The 24,858-nt window shown below is 38.5% G+C and overlaps 2 protein-coding genes across 6 annotated transcripts; both read left to right on the forward strand.

Annotated features, from left to right (window-relative positions):
* The first annotated feature begins 247 nt into the window (after nt 1-247).
* Nucleotides 248-12,036, forward strand: exoc1 (exocyst complex component 1). Of its 5 annotated transcripts, XM_086162134.1 has the most exons (21): nt 248-321; nt 1,243-1,374; nt 1,465-1,595; nt 1,944-2,103; nt 2,385-2,402; nt 3,675-3,862; nt 3,946-4,173; nt 4,280-4,412; nt 4,609-4,718; nt 5,610-5,678; nt 6,196-6,345; nt 6,421-6,529; nt 8,288-8,332; nt 8,662-8,825; nt 9,728-9,841; nt 10,072-10,148; nt 10,272-10,500; nt 10,593-10,776; nt 10,871-11,070; nt 11,255-11,449; nt 11,541-12,036. In XM_086162134.1, the coding sequence occupies exons 2-21, from the start codon at nt 1,251-1,253 to the stop codon at nt 11,691-11,693; spliced, it is 2,781 nt and encodes a 926-aa protein (XP_086018260.1). In that variant the 5' UTR covers nt 248-321; nt 1,243-1,250; the 3' UTR covers nt 11,694-12,036. The 5 variants fall into 5 exon arrangements, with proteins under 5 accessions (XP_086018260.1, XP_086018262.1, XP_086018263.1 ...); XM_086162136.1 differs by lacking the exon at nt 8,288-8,332; XM_086162137.1 differs by lacking the exon at nt 5,610-5,678.
* A 1,412-nt stretch (nt 12,037-13,448) lies between these two features.
* Nucleotides 13,449-24,850, forward strand: cep135 (centrosomal protein 135). The gene is made up of 26 exons (XM_086161850.1): nt 13,449-13,642; nt 14,320-14,434; nt 14,509-14,696; nt 14,767-14,934; nt 15,518-15,659; nt 15,753-15,837; nt 15,918-16,046; nt 17,250-17,465; nt 17,565-17,630; nt 17,925-18,075; nt 18,166-18,395; nt 18,477-18,632; nt 18,711-18,827; nt 19,011-19,088; nt 19,326-19,477; nt 19,670-19,785; nt 19,894-20,048; nt 20,213-20,268; nt 20,396-20,564; nt 20,673-20,783; nt 20,894-21,079; nt 21,197-21,406; nt 21,507-21,709; nt 21,795-21,899; nt 22,235-22,378; nt 24,421-24,850. Exons 2-26 carry the CDS (start codon nt 14,322-14,324, stop codon nt 24,440-24,442), a joined length of 3,468 nt encoding a protein of 1,155 aa, XP_086017976.1. The 5' UTR covers nt 13,449-13,642; nt 14,320-14,321; the 3' UTR covers nt 24,443-24,850.
* Nucleotides 24,851-24,858: the final 8 nt, after the last annotated feature.

The following is a 24,858-nucleotide window of genomic DNA, read 5'->3' on the forward strand; positions in this document are numbered from 1 at the left end:
TGCAAGGTTTAAAGCACTTTTTAAGTGGGGACAATGAACCATTTATCAGTCGATAATGCATTGTTTGAATCTTTTGTTACATCTGGACTTGTGGTTTGATTTGTAAAGCATGTACAAGCCATAAAAAAGGAGATGAGATTGGACGCATACACCTCTACCTCTGCGATCGTATTATGTTTTTAAAAAGTGACCTTGCAATGCTGCGCCCCCCACAGGGGGGTGGGACTTTTTCACCGTCACTGTCACATGACAACTCCAGCTCCAGAAGCAGGAAGTGAGAGGGCGGGGCTCTTATCGGTGCTGATGGGCTGCTGAAACAAGGTAAAAGCTATGATTTTTACCTCTAATTTAACTTTTAACGAAACGGTTCGTAACCTTTTGGAAACATATTTATTTTGTTATTGTTACCCGAAACGTGTTTGCTTCACGTCAGTTCGGTAATTAAGCTACCAGTAGATAACGCTATGTTGCCTATTTTAAGCTAGCAAATGGTGTGTTATGATATTGTTCTCCCGTTTGATTTTGGCTCAACCTTGCAAAGCCGACGCTATAAGCAGATTACAAAAATGATTTTATAACGGTCTTTGGACGTGACCTTTTATAATAAATTGTACTATTACTGTCATCTTCTGACGTCAGTCCAACGCTCCACTTGGAGGGACTCCATTCACTTAGCTAACATGCACATCATGTTTACTGAGCTCTTGGATGTGTTTATGTGTTCTCATTTCATTAGATTACTTTTCAATCCCAGATTTAAATGCAATACTTTTTATTTATTTTGATTAGTCCTCAAATCGTTACGTTTATACAGTTCGAGATAATGATACAGTAGATCATTTATAATTATGAGTAGTTCACATGGTTGGTGAGGCACTTCGTCAGGATGTTCCATACAAGTATTAAGCCGTAAAATTCCCCTTTTTGAAAATTAATACTAATATATATCTGACTGATTGCATGTAATTGAAAGTATGATACTATATATTGGACTTGTGATTTTCACCTCATTTCATACATATCAGGCATTGTTCAGTGAGAAATGTGCTGCTAAGCATTACATTGTGTGAAGTATTATAAAAGTGACATTGCACCATTTGGCAAGATGAAAACAACATTATTACTATAAGGTGACTTTATAATAAAATAATTTAGACAGAAGTTTTTTCTTCATCGATAAGGACTCGATGATGGTTTGTTCCTACCTGCTTCTGTGATATCCCATGTTTTTCTATAAAACAGCATTCAACATGACTGCAATTAAGCACGCGCTCCAGCGGGACATCTTCACACCCAATGATGAGCGTCTCCTTGGCATTGTCAATGTCTGTAAGGCAGGAAAGAAAAAGAAAAACTGCTTTCTGTGTGCAACGGGTGAGAGGACATTTTCCACTACAAAAAACGTTATAATAATAAGTGAATGTTTCTAAAACTATTTACTCTTTCTTTCTTTTTTAATACAAGTCACCACCGAGCGGCCAGTGCAGGTAAAAGTTGTCAAGGTGAAAAAATCTGACAAAGGGGACTTTTACAAACGACAGCTGGCTTGGGAGCTTCGAGATTTGACAGAAGTAGATGCCAAAGATGCAAGCAAGGTCAGAGAAGTACAGATATAACAATACTGAAGACCAGACTTGGCTGGGCAATAATGGGGCTAGGGATATCACTATATGCGGAAGCCTTTTTGACATCAATAATGGTATATCAAAACATGTTAAGCTGTGTTGTTTATGTTACAATACACTTTATGCTTTTCAGCTCATGGCATTTGCATTTGATTTTGAAAAAAAAATAGATAACTGTCTGAAGCATACTCACTAAGAAATAATAAACTAGTCAATTGGTCAAAAAATTGGAACTTTTTTGTACCAGACAATGATCCTCTTCTTTACTATTTATTTTCAAGTTACCTACATTCTACAATTAATGTCACCTTGAATCAGGAAAATCCGGACTTTGATCTTCACTTTGAGAAGGTCTACCGGTGGGTGGCCAGCAGCACAGTGGAAAAAAACTCCTTTATCTCCTGCATTTGGAAGCTCAACCAGCGTTACTTGAGGAAGAAGGTGGAGTTTGTGAATGTCAGTTCTCAGCTACTGGAAGGTGCGGTAACAAATTCTCCTCTTTCGTGTAGTTTTAGTCTATATTTTAACAGATGTTGTGTTCTCTTATCACAGCTCTTTTGACCAAAGTGTAGCGTGTATTGTTAATTTTGCTCTGCGGGAACCCAAATACATGATTGTGTGCTGACTTTGATTTATTAATAGCATGTTTGTTGATCAAGAATACAAATCTCTTCTTTGTATCTTGGTTTGTGTTCTGGCTTTCTGTGTAAAATTTTCCTTTTTATTCTCACTTTTCTCTTTTAAACTTTCTCTGGCCAGAACTTCCTAAAGCGGAAGGTTGGTAGGACTTACCTCCCCTACCCCTCACTCCCTCTTTCATTATTTCATTACATTAAACCTCCATTCTATCAAGGCACTTTCACCCCAGTTAAATTTTGACTTTTAAAATGTGTCATTTAATAAGAATGGGCATGATCATCTGTTTTATTTTTCAATAACCATAGCACATGTTTATGTCATATTGTTACTTCACTCTTTCACATGTTAATGTCAAACTAATTAATACGAGTATTCCCTGACAAGTTCACTCTTGTATTATTGCTCTAACTCAACCCAAGTCTGTCACTCACAGTTCCACCAATGTATGTAAAGTGTTGTTGTGACAACAGATGTAAAACTTGATGATCAGCCACATAGAAACATGTATGCATTACTGTTGATTGTGATGAGATTGTCAGGACATCTAATGCCAGACATTGGATTAAGCCAAATGTATTTACTGATGACAGCTGAGGTTTATTTTGTGTTGGTTTTCAGTTCTATTGTTAACTAACCAAACTTGCTATCTCACAAACCTCCAGATATTAATGAGCACACAATGTAATATTTTGGTCTTCTTACATGACTTTGATTCAAAGTTTAACCTTTAATTTTGATTTGAATATAATTTCAACTACAATATATCTGTCCAACTTACAGATGTTGAATTAAAGTAATTGCATGTTTTAGTGTTTAATGTTTTAGAATTAAGTTTCTGATATTAAACTGAGTACTGACGCACTTGTTATCTCCAAGTAAAGTTTAATGTGCTGAAATGACTTACTGTAAAATGTTGTCCAAGTTTCATAAATACACATAATCAATTAGATATTTAGTGAGAAATTCTGTTTCATGAGCACTTGTAGTGTGGATACTTAAAAAACTATGATGGATAGCCTTTTAACTGTATTAGAATTTTGTAATTCCCCACTGTTATCAACCCCAAGAATCCAGTTTGACGGTAATCAAAATTTTTCTTACGCTGAAATGGAGTTAGACATTTCTTTACATATAGATTTCACTTTGGCTCTTTAAGTGCTGGACTGTGATCATCACTACTGGTTGTAAATGTATCCTTTCTTAAGAACTTTTACAAATTTAAGACTCATTATATAGAAACATTATTTAGAAAGCCAAGACAATATTTTCAAATGTCTGCCCTATTCCACTTATTGATTTTATGTCTGCAGCTGCCCTTTAAAGAAGCCCATAAAGTTATAAGATATTAGAAAAAAAAAAACAAGTATGTGCATCCGACACACATGTTTCCATCTCTTTTAATTGGAGCAGAGTCAGTGCCTAGTGGTGAGAGCCAGAGTGTTGCTGGCGGTGATGAGGATGCTCTGGATGACTACCAGGAGCTGAGCACACGCGAAGAACAAGACATTGAGAGCATGATGGAGATGTGTGAGTATGCCATCTCCAATGCAGAGGCGTTTGCAGAGCAGCTTTCCAGGGAGCTGCAGGTTCTAGATGGGGTATGTAAATTTTTGAAAATCATAAAAAAATGTATGTGATTCATATGAGAATTTAAAGTTCAAATACTTTCTTCACATTTAAGGCCAATATCCAGTCCATCATGGCATCAGAGAAGCAAGTCAATATCCTGATGCAGCTGCTTGACGAAGCCCTTGGTGAGGTGGACACCATAGAGAGTAAGCTGAGCAGCTACGAAGAGATGCTCCAAAGCGTCAAAGAACAGATGGATCAGATATCTCAGAGCAACCGTCTCATCCAAATCAGCAACACCAACAATGGCAAACTGTTGGATGAGATCCAGTTCTTAGTGGTCAGCCATCTTTTATCTGTTCCATTAATGTACCGGTAACAAAAATCTTAGCTTTGTACAGCCTGTTGTTTTTCTCCTTTCTAAATACTGATCTTGGCCTGCATAGAATTACATGGATCTGTCAAAGGGACACATCAGAGCCTTGCAGGATGGCGACTTAAGCACACCTAAAGGTATTGAGGCCTGCATCAATGCTGCTGAGGCTCTTCTGCAGTGCATGAACGTTTCACTCAGACCAGGTAAGTTTTTTTTGGTATTTTTTTTTTTCCCCATGAAATCAGTGTAATCAAGGTGTTTCTTAGCACGGTACTCTGTTTTTTTTTGTCTTTTTGGTTAAAACAAATGCAGATGGCTCTGTCGCCCATTTTTTACATTGTTAAGCAATTTAAGAAATCATTAAAATGTTTATTATTATTTTTTTCTTTTTCTTCACAGGCCATGACAAACTAATGGCCGTAAAACAACAACAGAACCTATTCACTGAACTGAGAGACACCTTTGCTCGCCGCCTCACCAATCATCTCAACAACGTATTTGTTCACCAGGTACCCAGCCAATGTATTCTACATTATTATCATATCATTCCAGGGATTATCTATTTGAAATAGAATATGGGTACCATGGAATTAAATAGGATAACTATATATATATGATCATTATCATTTGATAGTTCATTTCGCTTAGCTTGTGCTGATGATTCAGATGTTGACCACCCTATTCTTGATTCCTGGCTCATGCTATTTTTTAACCAAGTATTAGCTAAGTTGAGATTTACAGGGTAGAGGATCAATACATTTCAGCATAAGGGTCAGACCACCATTTGTGGTGTAATAATAATTCACTTGAAGTTTGATTGCATTAATTTGTTGTATTATTAACAAAGGAAGAATGAGAATGTCCCTAAATCCTTTTGATTTTCTGACATACATAGCATTACTGGGAATATTGACTTGTTTCTTTGTGTTTGTTCTTCTTACTCTTAAGAAATATTTTAGTTTAAATCCTTAGGTCAGTAGTAAGTAATTTTCTGGTTATATCATCTGCTGTTTCTGGTTATCTTTACTTATTCAAATTGATTTCAAAACAAAACTAAATCTTTATTTTCCCTTATTAAAATCAGTGAACTTCAAATGCAACACTAATTAACTCACTGTGCTCTCTTATGTCCTATCATTCAACATTAACTTGGTACTGTGATGAGATGTTTTTGCCTCACCCTAAATAACCACACATTTTTGAATCATTTTAAGGTGTGCCACAGTGCATTTGGCACTCAATGCTAAATGTTCCTTTCAGGCTTTGTCTCTGCTCCCCCATCCGGACTTCCTTTCTAGCTTTGACTTGCATCTTTATGTCGTTTCCTTCCAGCTTTTCTTACTTGGTCTTGTTTTAGCTCACTTTGAGTCATCCCACTCTGCTCTTTGTCTCTGTATCAGTTCAACCACTTCAGTCACTTCAAAATGACCATCCCTCAGTTCTATAGGTCCTCCTGTCTGTCACTTCCAGTGAGTACCCTCACAGCAACCCCACTCCCCCTTTTGCTAATGTTTGACTCTCACATTTCCCTACAACATACATGTTGCATGGGATATTTCCAACTGCTTAACATCATTTCATTCAATCTCAAAGCTGGAGAGGCCATCCATCCTTCTCCTCCCTTGCCAACTGTCCGCAATCAGTTCAGGGCTCTTCATGTTTGAGTGCTAACATGGCTTTGTTGCAAAAGGTCTCATATCATAATTTCCTGTGCCTGTCTGCTCTGTGTGCATGTGTCTTGTAGTACAACCTGTACAGACTGAACAAGCTTTAATACTGAAGTGAGGTGAGAGAAACATCGGTGCAGCAATATGATTTCAGGACCTATCAACTGAGAGTTTGTGATAAGAAACAAACTGGTGAATCTTCCTTTTGAGTGATGTGGCTATGTGTTCGTAAAAACTACTGAATCAGACTTGAAATTGTATTGACCTTGAATCTTCCCATTAAATATGCCACTGATTGTTCTTTGTCACTCTGGTACAGGGTCACGACCAGAGCGCCACACTTTCCCAGCACACTGCAGAGCTGAGCTTGCCTAAGCACAACCCCCTGCATAGGGATCTCCTGCGCTATGCCAAACTAATGGAGTGGCTGAAGAACACCCAAAGAGAGAAATATGAGGGCTTATCAAGGGTCAGTGCTCTTACCAGACGAGGTTCCCTTTGTTCACAATGAGCTGCTTGAAAATACCTTTTCTCCCCATTTCAGACTTATGTGGATTACATGAGCAGACTGTATGAAAGAGAAATCAGAGACTTCTTTGAGGTTGCCAAGATAAAGATGGCAGGTACATCTAAGGAGGCAAAGGGAAAGTTTGGTAAGAAGTGTGATTACTAGTACTTTGTATTTTTTTTAATAATATTTATTTTTCTTGTTGGTTTCCTTCCTTATTTGCATCATTATGTAATTAAAATACTGGCAGTCAGAATCATTTCATAAATAAAACTAATTTGTGTTACAATTAGAATTTCGAGGCATCCAGTATATAACTTGTTTAAATATACAAACAGGCCCAAATCTTTTATCAGCCCTTTGTGTGCCTATAATACACAGCCATCCTGATATGTTTTCATTTTAAAAAGGAAATTATGTGATTTCCCATAAGAATTCCAGCACTGTATAAGAAGGATTTCCCTCCATATTGACTAAACATGAGCAAGTACATTGATAGTTGTCTTAGATTCAGCAGTCTTAAAAAAGGACAGCAATCTTAAAAATAATAAACCTTATAGTTATTTCAATTTTCTCCTGCTACAGCATCAGCCATAAAGTTCTAACTCCCCATAAAATGGTTCTTGTTATTCTCATCCAAAAACAACGCCTTATTTGAGCTGCTGAACACCAACAAGTTCAACCTTGTCAATTTCTATATTATGGATCAACATGTGAGTGGAGGACAATTTCCCCTATAGAATTATGTCACTATAATTCAGCATCCATGTCCAACAACCACTGTTAAAAGGGTTTCTATATAGTGTGTTTTTTACCTTAGAGGTACTCTCAGAGCTTTACACTGTTCCCTTATTTACTCTTTTATATTCACATTCTGATGGTGAAAGTATACAAACCATCTCATCAGGAAGACCTAGGGGCTCAATATCTTCCCCCCCCAAAAATTTGACACCGTCTTAGTTGGAGGTGGCATCAGGCAATAACATTCCAAATACAACCTCAGCCATCTCACTTAGGTGGGCATCAACACTGTTGGTTTTTTTTGTTTGTTTTTTTTCCCCAGAAAGCAGTCACATGCTAGTTGCGTGTCAAACCAGAAAACCATTAGTCCTCATGACGATGTCTGATTAGGAGGTCAATTTGTTGCCGTCTTTTTCTTGCATGCTGGGGTTGCAACCCCAAAGTTTTATTGCTAAAACAGCAACTGCAGAATTTTTAGTTTTTTGAGGTTTGAAAATTATTATGGATACTGAACATACATTTTGGCAAAATACTGTAGTTATTTAAAATGAAAACGTATATGTGTGGATACCACTGTAGCTTCCATTGACCTCTCAAATTTTAAAGTCCTCCTTCTCCTGTCCAGTGTTCCCTCTAAGCTGCTTGCTTGTGCAATCACGCACTGCTCCAGCGTTCTCTGCGTACAGCAAATCTATGCTGCGCATGAGAAATAAAATCCAAGCTGAACTGTAAATAAAATAAATGTGTTTAATTTACTTACAGTTCAGCTTTGCTATGCATTGAGAACGCTGGAGCAAGTGTGGGATTGGGCAAATGCGCAGCTTAGCGGGAACATTGTTCCTGACCATGTTGATGCCTCTCTAGCACTTTTATTTGTCTAAGCCTTGCAGGATTTGAAATCTGAAAATTGTTTTTGAAGACTTGATGTTTTGGCACCCTTTTAGACTGCTGCTTTCTGCACTCTATATCTGCTTTTCTTTCTGAAAACAAAAGAAGAATTTGTTTTCCCAAAAGAACGTATAGTCTTTGAGCCGCTGCAGTGCACGTCAGCACGTCATATGTAACGTCTTACATCTAACATCCTGCTCCATTCCTCCCATGCTGCATGTTATAAGCCTAATTTATCTTTGTCTTTGATGCCTGCCTTTCTAACTGACTGCAGCCACACTTCCGCGGAAAGAGAGTGCACTGAAACAGGAAACAGAAAGTAAGTATAAGGATAGAGCATATTCCTCCTCTGCCTCTTATAACTATGCCTTGCATTACTGCGCTGAAACAATCCTTTGCTCAAATCTTTTCAGTCTGTGAAACAAAAACATCAAAACATGCCGGTAACTTTAAATGTTACTAATTGGCTAATGGCAAATTTTCAGATTACAGATGAATGTAAAGTTATTTAATTATTTTTTTTATTAAAGCTAAACTTTAAAGTTCATGCTCTGTGCTTTTTGATTACAAAGATTACCATAATTTAGATGACATGCTTCTTGATAATGATTAACTAAAGACCAGTATGACTGAATCTTTTTTGCCCAGGCCTTCATGGCAGCTCTGGGAAGTTAACTGGTTCTACCTCAAGCTTGAACAAGCTCACTGTGCAGGGTTCCAACAGCCGGCGCTCTCAGTCATCCTCACTGCTGGACATGGGAAACATGTCAGCCTCTGACCTGGATGTGGCTGACAGGACCAAGTTTGACAAGGTGACAATCTGAGTCGTCTTTCGAAAAGTATACAGTGTTAAAATACACCCAGGATGCAATGAGATTCATTCACGCATTTAAAGGTGACCTGGAACACTTGAGGTCAAATACATACACATGTGTTAACACAAATGCATCTTTGGCACAAGTTACTGACTGCCTAAAACCCGTCATTGCCTCTGACTATGTTATACATTCTCATGTGCTGCAATGGCAGAAATTTAGTGTTTACACATGGGTTAAAACCTTGAATAACATGCAGAAGAGTATTTCCAATATCACCAGACCCATCACCAGGATCAACAGACATCCTGTTTTTATTATTTTTTCATCTCCCTTTAATTTCTTTTGACTTGTCTTTATTTTTCCTCAATTTCTGATCATGTATAAATTATATGTCATGCTCTTTTTAAAAAAAAAAATCTAGTATATGTAATTTATCTGCTCTCCTATTCTATCATAGCAACATCCTGTTAGATAATAAAAAAAGATGCCATTGGTGTGTGTAAAAGAATTATAAAATCGGTGGATGATGAACAGTTGTGTGACCGACAATCCAAAGCAGAGACTAAAAATTATATGATTTCATGATTCAATTTTACTTGGTGTTACCTTCGATGCATGCACTGTTTGTAATAAATACAGTTCTGCAGGTAAATTGCCCGGATTAAAAACAACAAACAAAGCCTTTACTTACTGAAAAACTCCTTTTTATTTGCATATAAATCACTGCAAACTTAATCTACTAATTCTTTGGAAAGAAGACAAATGTAGATCAATTTTCATGCTAATTGGAAGCAGTTCCTGGCAGAAATATACTGTAAAAATTAATCAAACTATTTGATCTGATATGAACACAAATCATGTCATGTTGATGAAATGAATTGTATTTATTTTTGCAGATATTTGAGCAGGTGCTCAGTGAGCTGGAGCCTGTGTGTCTTGCAGAACAAGACTTCATCAGCAAGTTTTTCAAACTGCAGCAGCATCCAACAGTTACACCTCCCCTTGCCCAGGTGATTATGAGCAAGGATAACGGAAATAATTTCAGTATATTTGGTAACATGAAATTATCTGTGTGCTAGTTCAGATGAATAATATGATGTAGACGCACGTCAGCAGCTGAGTGAAATCATAAAATAATAAAAGCAATAACAGATGCTGACAGGTTTTCCATGACAACATCTGTCATTCATGTCAGTAGGAGTTAAAGACCCTTCATGTTTTACGTTTCTTGTTTTGTCAGCCTGAAGTAGAGGAATCAGATGGTGGGCCATCAAGAATGCCTCCCCAGGCAGAGCACAGACACTCCTTGTCCTCAGAGTGAGTAGTTGACAGTGTGAGCAGTCTCAATATTTTCCTATTTGTAATTGGCCTGCTCATTTGTTGACTTGTAACTGTTATTTTCTCCAAACTTTCCAATTCCTCTTCCTCTCCTAACTACAGTAAAGACATGGTTCGAGTCATGATGAATAAAATCTTCCAGAGCATCGAGCTAGAGCTCAACAGCCTCATCGCTTTAGGTGACAAAATTGACAGCTTCAATTCTCTCTACATGCTCGTGAAGATGAGTCACCATGTCTGGACAGCTGAAAATGTTGATCCAGCGTCGTACCTCAGCATGACGTTGGGGAACGTACTGGTCACAGTCAAGCGGAACTTTGACAAATGCATTGTGAGTGAATAACGTGATCAGGAGAGTTGTGGTTTTTACAAAATGATATACTTGACTGGATGTGTTTCTGTATATTTTATCTTTTCTTACAGTCTGGTCAGATCAGACAGATGGAGGAGGTGAAAATATCTAAAAAAAGCAAAGTCGGTATTCTGCAGTTTGTTACTGGGTTTGAGGAGTTTGCTGAACTGGCTGAAACCATCTTTCGTAATGCAGAGCGCCGGGGTGATCTGGATAAAGCTTATGTTAAACTCATCAGAGCTGTCTTCGTGAGCGGTGAGAACACTGGCCTTCCAGACAATAGCTAATGATGGACTATTGTTTCCAACGTTACAATTCTGAAAATTCTGAAAATGAGCTCTCTTCTCAGTGGAGAAGGTCGCCAGTGAGAGCCAGAAGACGCCACGGGATGTTGTAATGATGGAGAATTTCCATCACATCTTTTCTACTCTGTCACGTCTGAAGATCTCCTGCCTGGACCCAGAGAGGCGGGAGGCCAAACACAAATACACAGACCATTTGCAGTCCTATGTCATCAGCTCTTTGGGCCAGCCTCTAGAAAAACTCAATGTAAGTCATGAGTAGAATTGTTAAATGCATAGCCATTTTACTTGTGTTATCTTTGCGACCAAAATAAATCCATGAACACCTCATTGCCTAAAACTGGTGAAACATGAAAATGGTTACCTACATACAACTAATAAATGAAAAATTCAAATATTTTGATATTTGTAAATTTTTCTCTACCTTGCAGCATTTCTTTGAGGGAGTTGAAACCCGAGTAGCACAGGGTGTTCGTGAGGAGGAGGTCAGCTATCAGCTGGCATTTAACAAACAAGAACTACGCAAAGTCATCAAAGAGTACCCTGGCAAAGAAGTTAAAAAGGGACTTGACAATCTTTACAAAAAAGTGGACAAACATCTGTGTGAGGAAGAAAGTCTTCTACAGGTGAGAATTTTTTTCTGATATGAACCTTGTTTAATTTGAAGCTGCTCAGTCATTTTGTGTCTGAACTCTTGGCCTGATTGATTGACACCAGGTTGTATGGCACTCCATGCAAGACGAGTTCATTCGTCAGTACAAGCACTTTGAAGATTTGATTGGCAGATGCTATCCTGGATCTGGAATAACAATGGAGTTCACTATTCAGGACATGTTGGAGTATTTCTCCAGCATTGCTCAGTCTCATTAGTCCTGCTGCTATAGAACTACACTATTGCCTCCCACTGGCTAAAAATACAAGTTACTCATCAACTACCCTCCATCAACAAGTGTGTGTGTGTGTGTGTGTGTGTGTGTGTGTGTGTGTGTGTGTGTGTGTGTGTGTGTGTGTGTGTGTGTGTGTGTGTGTGTGTGTGTGTGTGTGTGTGTGTGTGTGTGTGTGTGCGCGCGTGCGTGAGAAATATTTGTGTCGAGGACTATAATGCCTTTGTGATTTTTGAGTTGCTGTATGTTAGATTTAATGGCTCATCTGATATATTTCCATCTAAATTTAATTCTGCAGATTTGTTTGCATTCATAAATAAATATAAATCTGTACCACACTTTTTCGTTTCATTTTTGAGCTCTCCCCACCAACACACTGTTCCAGATGTTTCAGCGTCCAAAGCTGATGCGACTGAAGTGCACTGTAGTTTCAAAATAAGAAACATCTTGTTACTTTCATTGTTGTTGGTCTCCTGGTTAATTATTTTTATAAATAACTTTCTTACTATAAATAACGAATTTGGAACAATAAAGACTTCTATTTATTTTAGACAACCATTTGTTTGATACAATTTGAAGAATATGTACACTAAAATTAATAGTTATTAAACGAAAACTTTTCTGTGAAGTTCAGTCAGATTTAATTTTAATTGTGTACGTACATCAAGTAACCTTTTCCCTTGAATAGTCCCTAAATGTGAGACAGGATAGCATCAAATGTGGCTGTAAACTTGGTGTCACTGAAATTCTGTATCAGTAAGTGGAACGTATTCAGACTATGTTATACAGAAACAGGTCATTTGTTTTTCGGCTGCTTTCTTCAAGGGTCACCACAGTGAATCAACTCTCGATCTCTCGATTTTTGTATCCTCTTACACCAACAAACTCCATGTTCTCTCACTACACCTGTAAACCTACTCTTTGGCTCCTCCTTGATTAAAGTTAGATAATAGTAATAATAGATAATACATTTATTAATTTACATTTTTCATTTTTTTATTTTTTATTATTTATGTGAAATAATGAAATAGTAAAAATACCCCCAACAATAGCAATTCAAATTGGGGGACACAGTCACTCAATCATTTTTCCTGATGTATAAATGAAATATAATAAATGGTCTATAGAAAAGCTCATGTGGACCAGATCAGGATGGTTTATTATTATATACCCAGAGATTTTATTTATATTTATATTTATATTTATACACACATAAAGAACAACTATTTAATTCACTTTATTATTGATTAAAATTATTAATTCTAATTTTATTGTTCTTTTTTATTTGTATGTACCTCGGTCTCGGTAAATGACTGATTGAAAATAGATAGCATTGTTCATATTGTGAGCAATACATGCTACAGTTATGATTTTATTTAGATCTCTTCGATTGTATTATTTGAAAAATAAAACATTAAATATTCGAGCAGTCTTCTCATCAAGTTTATCTCGATAGTTATGTAGACGGATGTTTTCCATTATACTTTAGCGATTAGTATTATCAAAATTATATTTTACTTCAGATTGAAATTGTTTATATTTTTAAGGAATTATACCACCTTCATGTACTTGCATCTACAGCATAAAATAAAAAAAATAAAATAAAATAAAATAAAATAACAGTGACGCACCCACCCACTGACCGACACAGACGTCAGGACGTGTCCCATGTCCGCTCCAACCAGAGAGGTGGGTCTAATGGGGGAAGACCGACGCTACTTGATCCGACGAGCTCCCATAGTGACGAATGCAAACTGGAGATCACCGGCGCTGTTTTCAAACGGCCTAAACGCTGAAACATTCAAGAGAGACTCAGTTACGGGCAGAATACCGTAATCCTTCTACAAATACAATGGGCGGGTTCTCTGAAAGAGACAATTAAGTCGAAGGTGTAGTGCTGAATGTACGCCAGTCAACGTTGGTTTTCCTAGTAAGGTAGGTGATGATAATAAGGAGGCTACATTTACGTTAGCTAAAGCTAACTGGTTGACAGAAGCCGTGGCCGACATGTCGTCAATGCTAAGCTACTAATCTAAATTCAGTTCTCACATTTGCAAGCGTCTCTCAAACATCACAATGTTAGCTTGATTAAAATCTTAACTCCCCAAGCTAGCAAGTAACCTAAACAACACAAGAGCTTTCTCCATGAACAGTAAACTTTACCATACCCCTGAAGTAAGTATATTGTGTAATTGCAGTCCTCTTCCTTCAAAATATGTTCTCGTTCCTACAATTTAATGACTGCACGTCATCATGTTTAATATTCAGCTGACATTAGAATGTAATTATTATGTCGATTTTTTTGAGTCATGTCACAAAATTGTTAACGTGGTACTCAATTGGTATTTTGAAGACTTGTGTGATGTGGAAACCTCGGAAAAGTGGAAATTGACATTGGTAAATCGGAGATATCGTTTGTATCCTCATTGAGGTCGTTTATTTGGCAGGAATGCAGGATATGTGGTGTAAATAATGAATGAAGGATGCTTAATCAGGGTAAAGACAAGGGGCTTTGTCATATAAGTCTAGTACACTATCTTTTTTGCTTAGTCAAGTCGGAGGTCGTGAGAGATACCCCAAAGAATCATTTGTTGTCACATTTATGATCTTAGCCATGAACAACAACGTGGAAAGAAGGTTTGTCAATTTAAGGAAGCGTCTGGACCAGGTGGGCTACCGTCAGCCGCTGGGAATAGAGTCCCTGCCACTGGTAGAAAAACTTTTCAGGTGAGATCCTCTGCCCCCCTCGAAGTCATTCACAGTTAATCTCATGGAGTATTGACACATTTTCTGCTTTACAGTGATCTTGTCCACACAACAGAAAGCTTTCGACATGCAAAACTGTCCACAAAGACCGACAAAGAAACCAGAAACTTTGACGCTATCCTGGAGCCTTACAGGACAGAAAATGCACGGCTAGTCAAAGAGAGCAATGAGCTACACCTTGACCTTCTGAAGCTGAGGGAGGAAAGGGACCAGGTCACCAGAGGTCGGTTTTGAGACTTCATCAGCAGTTTTTTCCCTTGTCCGCAACCTCACATAATCCCCTCCTGTTTCAGAACTGAAGACTCACATCAGGAAACTGGACCATGAGACCTCAGATCTGAAGTTTTTGAACAATCAGTATGTACACAAGATTCACTGTCTGGAGAAAGATAGCAAGGCAAAAGCAGAATGCATCCAGCAGCTTCAGGAGAAGAACTTACAGGCTGTGGTGCAGACACCAGGTAATCGGTGGAGGGCTACAATTTAAAGAGCATATTTGTATGTCTAAATTTTTTTGTTAATCGAAGGACACCATCAGTCAACATTTTTTTATTCTGTATCTGACATGGTATTTGACATATGTAAGGAGAGACGCAAATATCGACGGAGAGTGTTGAGGGGTAAAATGAAGTCTGAGTCTAGTTCCGGGGTTGTTGTGGTTTTGAGTTTATTTGAAGATCCAGAACATTTTGAGCCTGCTGATAGGTCCTGGACCAAAGAGTTGAGTCTTTGAGTAAAAGCTCTTTAGATAGGAGGGTGAGCACAGGGTGAACTCAGTTTGGGGCAGAGTCAGATCAGATGCTTGGACTTGGTCTAGACATGTCATGGCAAATGTCATTGCAAAGAAAATTGATGTGGTTGTTAATTTTCTTTTCCAAGAGCATGTCAACTTTGAATATATTTATTTACTGGCATAGACGTTAGTATAACAATCTTTGGCTGCATCATACATTTTTTTTTAAATATTTAATGAAATCGTATTTACTGAATTATAGACCACCCGAGACGTGCTCTTATGAATGCCTTTCACACACACCTTCACAGGGGGTAAAAAGCGCAGTATTCCTTTCAGACGCCAGAGAATGCAGATTGATGAACCACCTCCTCCTCCTTCTTCAACGGCTTACCCCATATTGCAGCCTGATGATCCATATGTAGCCGACTTGCTACTGTTGGCAGATGGAAGGTTGGTTTCCAGTTTGTGACTGAAGTGATTGCTGCCTAATGAACTTGTTGTTTGTCAGTTGCTGGTTTGACTAATTGCTGTTTTTATTTGTAGGATTGTTGAGTTACAGGACGAAATCATAAAAGTCCAGTTACAGCTGGAACATTCTCATGAAATTAAAAAGCACTTGAATAATCAAGTGAGTACTCATTAGATATTTGTAACTGTAGCATGGTACATGTTGTCATGGAGATTATGCTGTCTTTCAAACCCTTCAAGGTAGAAGAGCGGGACAAAGAGATTGCGCGTCTGAATTATGCACTTCATGGAGGTCGACCTCACGATGTAATTTGTATGGAGGCTCAGACTATCAGTAATGAAAAAATAGTCACCCATCTTAACCTCCAGGCAAGTTTGTCCCTACGGTCTTTAAATATATATATATATATATATATATATATATATATATACACACACACACACACACACATACATGCATACAGACAATACTAGTTATATTAAAAATATGTGCAACGGAAACTGAGTACATCCCCAACTAAATGAATTGAATTACTTTTAGTATTTATAGAAGAAAAAAGTCAAAATTTATACTAAAAAAAATCTGTTCCTGATTTTAAGATATTTTCAGGTTAGCCGCCTGCCCCACTCACACCAAGTAGCCTACTCTCCGACCTGTCTCCCTGGTCACATTAGCTGTAGTCACTAATAACCACACAATGCTGATCCCTTTTCAGCTTCCATCACTTTGTTCTCTCATCTTCCTTTGAGAATATTCTGCATCACTTCATCTAAGTCACACCAGAATGTCTCCTTCTTGTCTTACTTTCATCCAAGCTGTGGGTTTAATCAATAACATATTGGAACATTTTGTCTTCTATTTCGAGCCTCAGACTCATCATCTGAAGTCTCTTTATACTTCCAGGACATTTCCAAGAAACTCTTCTTTCAAGATAACACCTACTCCATTTCTCATCCCATCACTACTGTGATAGAACACCTTTAATCCTTCTTTTGGTCACCTGGACACATTTGTATATCCACCTTCCTCCTCCGGATTATGTCAATCAACAGTTATGGTCCCCACTCAGTCCTAGACTCTTGCCTTTTACTCCTCTCTCTCTGGCTATGGACATGCATGTATACATCCTCTTCTTCCTTGACCCACAGTGGCCTAATATCCACTGGGGCCCTATAGACTCATGGGTATGATTCCCATGCATAGTCTGCCATAGATTATACATTGGATGGTCACCTCGGTACAAGCCTGCATTTATCGGACAGGGTCAAGGAGAGCAATGGCTTGGTCTGCATTCATGTCATCAAATTAAAGTAAACCGCTAAATTGGGAATTCTAATAATTGATACTACAAAAACTTTTCACATAACTGAAATTATGATAGTGCATAATTTTCTGCAATTGGTACATCTTACCAAAATCCTTAATAACTTCAAATAAACAGTAACAGATATATTTCCTATCCAGTCATATCTTGTGTTTGTTAGTTTTTTGAACTGCTGTGTTGACGCCCAGTGTGTGATGTAGTTGCCACACCATCACCTGTGTTTTAAAGGGCAGTTTGTGTCGCACAGATCGAATTACTACAGGAGAGCAATAAGACCCTGGAGCAGAAAGTAGAAGCGCTGCAGCGGAAGAAGAATGACGCCTCCTCCAAAGTGGTCAACCTCTCTTTAAAGAACCATGAACTGTGTGAAGAGCTGACACACATCGATGACCTCGCTAAGAGACTAGAGATGGATAAGGAGCGGGTTTTGGAATCCGCAGACATGGAATTGACAGAAACTAAAGTGAGAATATTACACGAAAGCATTTTTCAAGTTGTGCATACACAAACTCCTAAATTGAACACATTCTGTTTTTTTTCCCTTCTTTTTTTGTCCTCACAGAAAGAAATTCAAAGGCAGCAGAAAATAATTGAAGACCAGGACAATATCATTACAAACATTAGACAGGTATCTACATCATTTAAAGTCAAAGTCAGCTTTATTGTCAATTTCTCTGCATGTACTGGACATACAGAGGAATCAATAAGACGTTTCTCACAATCCCATGGTGTCATGAAATTAACAATATCATGATTTCAATATAGTTTCAGTTCATAAATGTACTAGTGCAAGCCAAATATTAGGTTTTGGTCCTTTCCAGTCAACTTTTTACACGTTAGAAGTACCAATGACTGCTTAGTGCATTTTGTCAGTGTCAGTGTTTTTATTTTTTTTCAATATTTTTGTGCTTTGGTAAATTAGGTGCAATCTGACAGTGACTTTGAAAAAGAGCATCTTGGACACCAGCTGGTATATCTCAAAGAGCAGAATGAGAACATGGAAGGACTAATGAATTTCTTGGAGGAAGAGAAAATCAGATTGCAGGACAAATTGGAAAACATGATGGCAACTGGTAAGTAGCCGTCAACATATTCACAAACTATTCTTTGTAAAAGCTTCATACAAATCTCTGTTTCACTCGCAAAATGTTGACGTTTTCTAGAGAAAGACTTGGTAATGGAGTTGGAGACCATGAGGGCTAAACATGGTGTTTGTGGAAGAGAGCGCTCCCCATCACGCCTGGATGCTTTTGTGAAGAGTTTAGAGGAGGAGAGGGATTACTACCGGCAAGAGGCTGAACGCTATAAAAGAGTCAGAGGGGCCGATGCGCTAGACTATAGCCCTAGTCGTAGTCTGGGAAGGGATAGAAATTCTCGCTCAAAAACAAGCAGGGTAAGAAATGTTGACATTTTGAAGATTCATCAGTTAGTCATCATAAATACGCCGTTTCATATAATTGCCTGAAATCTTTAGGGGGCTGTAACAGATACAGAGCTGGTTCGTTTGATGAAAGAAAAAGAAGAGCTGAAGGCTGCTTTGTTGGATTTTGAGAAGTATACAGAGGACATCCAGAGCAGAGTGAAGGCCCTTAGTGATGAAAGAGATAACTTCAAAATCCTATTTCAGCAGGTGAGACAACAGCTCAGACAGCCAACTGAACTGAAATTTCTTTTGAACTCTAAACAATAAATGCTATGGTTTCTTTAGGCACAAGAGGACTTACAGCATGCCCAGAGGACAGATGGACTAGCTGACTCCCTGAAACTGAAGAAGGAACTACAACAGACAGAAATGGAGAGAGATAAACTGAAGGAGAGGTTAAAGGTTAAGACCAAAGAAGTAACTGTACTAGTTGCCAAAATTTGGTCAATTATTTGGAAATACACTTGAATAAGCTTGCTAATACTAGCCCAATATTGGTTGTGATCCAGCAGTCATTAAGTCCATGTTTTTTTTCTTTTGTTTGTAGTACTTTCCTAAAATGGAATGGGTCATAATGTTTTACAGGTTGGCCAGGCATCAGTTGTTGCAGACAGACAGAGAGATGAAATGAAGATGGTTGAACTTGAGAATGTCATTCAGAATGTAAGTCTTGCGATTCATTTATTACTAACAATTTTTCCCTATTTGGTGGAAAGTTGACCACAAGGTTTGGGCCTTGATCCACCTTTGAGTCTCTGGTTAGTGTTTGGAAAACACGGTCAATTTCTTGTATTACATCATATTTTCTGTTACTGCGGAAGGTCACTCTGTCATACCAAACTAGAAAAAATATCTAACAATATGCAGAAGTCTTTCACTATTTCTCATATTTGAATGTAGTTGGAGCTGGAAAAACTGGACCTGCAGTCACAAGTGACTGTACTCAAAGAGAACCAGCAAGTGGTGGAGCAGGAGCTGAAGGTTCAGTCTGTTGCTGCAGTTCAGAATGTGGAGGATGCAGCACAGCAGAGAGCAGAATCTAATGCTCTTAGGTTTGTCCTTCTTGAAAAGAAAAAATACACTCCATTGGCACCAATTTACTCCTAAAGTAGATGCCCAATTCATATTTTTATCATACATTAAAATGCAAAAAATACTTTTTGCATTTTTTCTTACCTAGCTCTGTTGCTTGCTCTTAGTAGACTGAAGTTTTTTTTTTCCCTTTTCGAAATGTCTGTTTAAAGGCTGCTGCAGGAGCAGATGGAACAGTCGCTGTCTGATGTCCAACACAGACTGTCAGTGAAGATAAATGAACTGCAAGCTGCTCATGACCAGATTGAAAAACTGGAGGGGAAAATAGGTGACTATTTGTGGAGTCCATGAGATTTAAAACTTACTGTCGTAGTTCTATTTGATTTTGTCATCAGCTAGTTTACGGTTTGCTTGATTTGTCTGTGTTGTCTGGCAGGGGACCTGACTCAGCAGTTTTCCCAGCACAAGCAGGATACAGCTGTTCTACATATGTCTGTCTCTGCATTGGATAAGGAGAAGGATGGTCTACAGGATGAGGTGGATCAAAAGACTGAAAAGCTAGTCCTTCTCCAGGAGGAGCTTTGCAAAAAGGTAGCGTGGTCTACAATAGTTATAAATCCACCATTTTCATGTTCTGAACATTTGATTAAAAATTCCTCTTGAAAGTGTTTTATTTTTCTTCAGTCAAAATAATTTCAATCATATTCTCATTGATTACTATCTTGAAAGCCAATCGTAACGTCTCATTTTGATAGGAAAAAACTCTTGAGGATGTGAGACTCACTGTAACAAACATGGACAACTCACTGGCGTGAGTATTTAGTTTTTATTTTTTGCTTTGTCGCATTGATAAATATAGAAACCAAAGTGGTGTTTTGAATTAATAAGAATTGTTTTGTCTGTTGTGGCCAGTCAACTTTTACATGAGTTTCTCTCAGTCAGCTGCAGGGGGCGCTCCAAAGCCGTGAGAGGGAGATAGCCAGTCTGAGAAAACAATTGGATGCCTCTCAAGTGGAACTTGCTGGAATAATAAGAGACAAAGATATCACAGTCAGAGAAAACCGGAGGTTGCAGGACGACTTGGTCACAATGACCAGAGAAAACCAAGTAAGGGATAGCTTCATGCTGAGTCTTAAGCTTTACTGTATGGATATTTTTGGATGGATTAGCTCAACAAAAATGAAGAAATGCTATCAAAATCTTTTATCTGTCTAGGCTGTACGTATGGAGATGGAAGAAGCTTTGCATGAGAAAGATGAACTGAAACTGAGAGTCCACTCATACATTTCTGAAGTCTCTCGGATTGAGAAACTGATGGCCACAAAGGTAACAAAAAAAAAAATGAAACGTTGACTCTGTTTCTGATATTGTGCTGTAAATCACAGATGGTTCTAGGTCCCTGAGTCTGTTTGCTGACTGAGGTTGTTGACCCACAGGAGCAGGAGAATAGGGACTTGTTGGAGCGTTTTCGAATTGCTCACTCTGAAATAGAGGAGCAGGAGCATAAATTGCAGGAAGCTGAAGGCCTTAATAACTCAATCCGCTTGGAGCTCCTCTCTTCTGACTCAGAGCGCAGACACCTGTCTGACACTGTCAGCCACCAAGAAAGAGAGATACAACAGGTGAAACAGCTGGCTAAACAAGCAACAGTCATGTTCGATTCCTGAAAAAAATCCTAGTTAAGCTAATACAATCAGGGTCTCTATTAGAATGAATGAAATATCCTTTTTTTTTTTTAGCATATGCAAGCTGTGATGGCTTATGAAGCGCAAGTATCGTCACTGGTACGTGGGATGTCTCGACTTGAGGAGGACCTACACAAAGCACAGGAGGAGAGAAATGCTCTGCTTGCTGACCTGGCATCAGTCAGGGAACTTTGTGTCAAACTGGACTCCAGCAAGGAGCTCACTGCACGCCAGCTTACGTCCAAGAGCATGGATGTGGAGAGAGTGAGGCTCTTCTTCTCTCACAGCTTTATTTCAATCTCAGCTGTAAACTGGTTGCAGTGCATGATGCAGCCATCAATTTTGGGCTATTTCTGGTCTTTAGATCACAGGAGAACTAGAAGATTTGCGATCAGACGCGGAACATCTGAAGACCCAGCTGGCCAGTGAACGACTGACTGTCCGTAACCTTGAAGCTCTGCTCTCCACGAATCGGCAGAAGGAGTTCCAAAGCCATCTCACAGCCAGTGAGAAAGAATCCGAGTTGAAAGTCCTGCGCGATAGACTCACTTTGGCGGACAGAAAGACGTAAGGCAACTCTTAACATCCCGCTTTTTTATGAAACGTAACATAAAATTTAAATACAATTTTGTGTTTGTTGTGTGCAACTAAGGGAAGAGCATGCAAGCGAGGTGTCCAACCTCCGTGGCAAAGTCTCTCAGCTTCAGACAGAGATGGATGTTCTGAAAAGACAGTTGACCACTGAACGTTTTGAGCGGTGAGCTAATCTTTTTCATGAGGGAGAAAGCACAAAAAGCTCACCAACCTCACATGCTGTATTTGATTAACAGTGAAAAACAAAGAGGAACTAATTCCCACATCAAATAAGATAAAAAGTACATAATCTCTTCTCCCTTTTAAATCTCACTCCAGTGAAGACTTTCTTATTGAAAACAACCACTGCTTAAATTGATGCACTTTTTTATAATTGATTATTCAAGTTTTACTTCTACAAATGTGTTGAAATACTTTTATATATGGGGTGTTCTTATTATGTGACAAGCAGTGGAGACTGATATGTGAATTTGATCTTGTCTCATTTTCTGACCATAGTGAAAGGGCGGTTCAGGAGATGCGCAGACAAGGACTGTCTTTCTCGTTACCCCTAAGTGTCTCTGCCAGTTCTCATCACACGTCCCCAGATCATGCCTCCCAAGCATCACCCCCTGACAAGTCGGCCAACAAGTCGGCAGACAGGTCAGACTTTTGAGACGCTGCTAATTTAAAAGACCATTATTTTTGGGATCATGTGTTCAACTTCAAACCTTGCACTGGCCTCCTCAGATTTGCCAAAATTGTTTTCTAAATTACCCAATTGTACATGAATAGTCCAGGTCACTGTGATCTCATACACTTAGGTTTCATACATAATTTATGAAAAAATCTTTCATGGCCAATAAAAGAAAAAATATATTTCTTTAAATATATGAATTTTATCTCTGATGTCTTACTGTCACACGTTTCTTTCCATTTTTTTACTCAAGAGAGTGTACACACCCTCAGCCAATCATATAATTTGCTGGAAAACAGGTATCCACCCTGAATCAACAATAAGATTGGCAGTAAAATAGAGGAGATGCTTGTTTTTTCCTTACATTTTACCAAATTGCCAGAGAAACACACTACACATCTCTAGTTTGAGGGACCAGATGGACCCTGAATGATTCTGCAGTTTGCACTGTATGCACATAACCACAAGGGAATAGTCTTTGTCCAGTTAGTTTTCACATTGTTGAAAATTTAAATATTGAAAGTAATTAATAATTATAAGCAAATAGGCAATGCTGTTCTTTTGGCAAAATGAAAAGGATTTTGTTACTTGTACTGCAGCTCACTTCATTCCCAGCAGTGGACAAGGGAACGATGATTATTTTGTGGCCACTTGTCAATCATCATAGGGAAAGTGTGGAAAAGACTTTGTTATGGTGATGGAATAACTCTGGAGTTATATCTCATGGGCACAAATATTTCAGCCTTAGAAAGATTGTAATTGTTGCAAGAATTCAAGCATAGGAATTATGTTGTGGCCACAAAATACAAAATGGATTGCTGACCATTTTTTCTTCTCAATGGCCACTGCAGGACTTCATATCTTTCAAAATGATGCCACTGCTTTGATGGTTGAAAGTAAAAACGCAACCTTAACGATCCTTACGTTCTGGCAGCTTTAGTCACCGTCAGTATCAGAAAGCTTCAACAGACTTTCAATTATGTTGGGATATAAAGCCTGTGCAGAATGTAGCCTCAATGTAGCCCCAGTGACTTTTTCAGCGGGTCCCAAGCCCAAATAAATGCAGAGGATTGCACCAGGAAGTGCATCTGGGATAAAACGCATGCCAAAACCAAGTATGCAAATCAAACCCACAATTTTCATAACTGATCGCTCGAGGCTAGCAAAGAAGAATTGGGACACTGAGGGGACTGACGAGAGCAGACAGGAGTAGAGGGAGATGCAGCGCAAGGTAAAGGTGGAGGTGGCAAAGGCCAAACAAAGTATGTCAGGTGATGCTAGGTTGGAACGCAACAAGGGAGAGACAAATTATACAAATTGGCAAAACAGAGTTAGAGATGGGAAGTATGTGCAGCAGGTTCTGATAATTAAGGATGACAATTGGCAGAAGAGTAACAGAAGGATAGAAAGAGTACTGAGGAATCAATGAACTAGAAAAATGAAATTGCGCAAAAGATAGAAGAGGTGACTATTGTGGACCATGAAGTAGCAGAGATTAGTGAAGGTGAAGTAAGGAGGGCATTGAAGAGGATGTTGAGTGGAAAGGCAGTTTGTTCTGATGATATACATGGTGAGTTATGAAAGTGTTTAGGAGAAACAGCAGTAGAGTTTCTGGTTAGATTATTCTACAGAGGATAGTGAATATATTGGTACAAGAACGCTGAGGTTGAAACTGACAGATGGTAGGCCTAGAGGAGGACCAAAGAGGAGATTTATGGATGCAGTGAAAATGGACATTAGATTGGTTGGTGTGACGGAAGAGTATAAAGAGAAAAAAAGAGTCCAATGGAGGAGGTTGAGTCACTGTTGCCACCCCTGATGGGAGCAGCCTAAAGGAAAAAGAGAAGATGAAGCTGTTCAGACATCAACGCAAACCAATCTGCCATCTTTTTTTTAGAAAAGTTGAATAGCTGTCTAAACAAATAAAACCTGTAAATAAGCATTAATTAACAGCTTCTCCAGCTTACTTTCCAGAAAAAACTAAAATATATTGTCTTTGCCTTTTCAGAAGCGTGAGCTTCAAGGACTAACAAGGAATGAAGAACATGAATAAGTCAAATCACTTGTGCCATAAGTCTGGAGCTGAATTCAAAAGGATCAAGACTGCATTAATGCTTTGGACCTGCTGCTTGACACACACCTCCGAGCCAATTTACTGACTTGCTCATCCTGGGGCATCGAGAATGAAAATCATGCCTTACTGTGGGTGCTTATATTTGAACAGAATGAATTCTTAACTCCTCTTACATTACTGGATGAGGGCCTCTCCTCCGTTTTTACATTGTACACTGTAACCAAATTAGGCTCAAGCTTTGAGAAACTACAACCTTGTATATTAGTCAAACAAAGCACTGCAATTATGAATGTCATATCTAATATTTGTTGTTTTTTCATTTTCGTTTTTAAGTTATTAAAAAAGATTAACAAAAGAGACAAACAAACTGTA

Source organism: Fistularia commersonii, chromosome 16 (assembly GCF_037954325.1).
Source record: "Fistularia commersonii isolate RoL2024-O1a breed Wild chromosome 16, RoL_Fcom_v1.0, whole genome shotgun sequence".
NCBI classification, from domain to species: domain Eukaryota; kingdom Metazoa; phylum Chordata; class Actinopteri; order Syngnathiformes; family Fistulariidae; genus Fistularia; species Fistularia commersonii.

What these genes read in the sequence shown, in the direction of transcription:
- exoc1 (XM_086162134.1), top strand. Translation starts at nt 1,251, where the DNA reads ATGACTGCAATTAAGCACGCGCTCCAGCGGGACATCTTCACACCCAAT. An exon ending in ACAGGACCAAGTTTGACAAG is followed by an intron (nt 8,826 to 9,727) that starts GTGACAATCTGA and finishes TTATTTTTGCAG; the next exon opens with ATATTTGAGCAGGTGCTCAG. An exon ending in AGCCTCTAGAAAAACTCAAT is followed by an intron (nt 11,071 to 11,254) that starts GTAAGTCATGAG and finishes TCTACCTTGCAG; the next exon opens with CATTTCTTTGAGGGAGTTGA.
- cep135 (XM_086161850.1), top strand. Translation starts at nt 14,322, where the DNA reads ATGAACAACAACGTGGAAAGAAGGTTTGTCAATTTAAGGAAGCGTCTG. An exon ending in CAATGACCAGAGAAAACCAA is followed by an intron (nt 20,565 to 20,672) that starts GTAAGGGATAGC and finishes TTATCTGTCTAG; the next exon opens with GCTGTACGTATGGAGATGGA. An exon ending in AAGAAAGAGAGATACAACAG is followed by an intron (nt 21,080 to 21,196) that starts GTGAAACAGCTG and finishes TTTTTTTTTTAG; the next exon opens with CATATGCAAGCTGTGATGGC.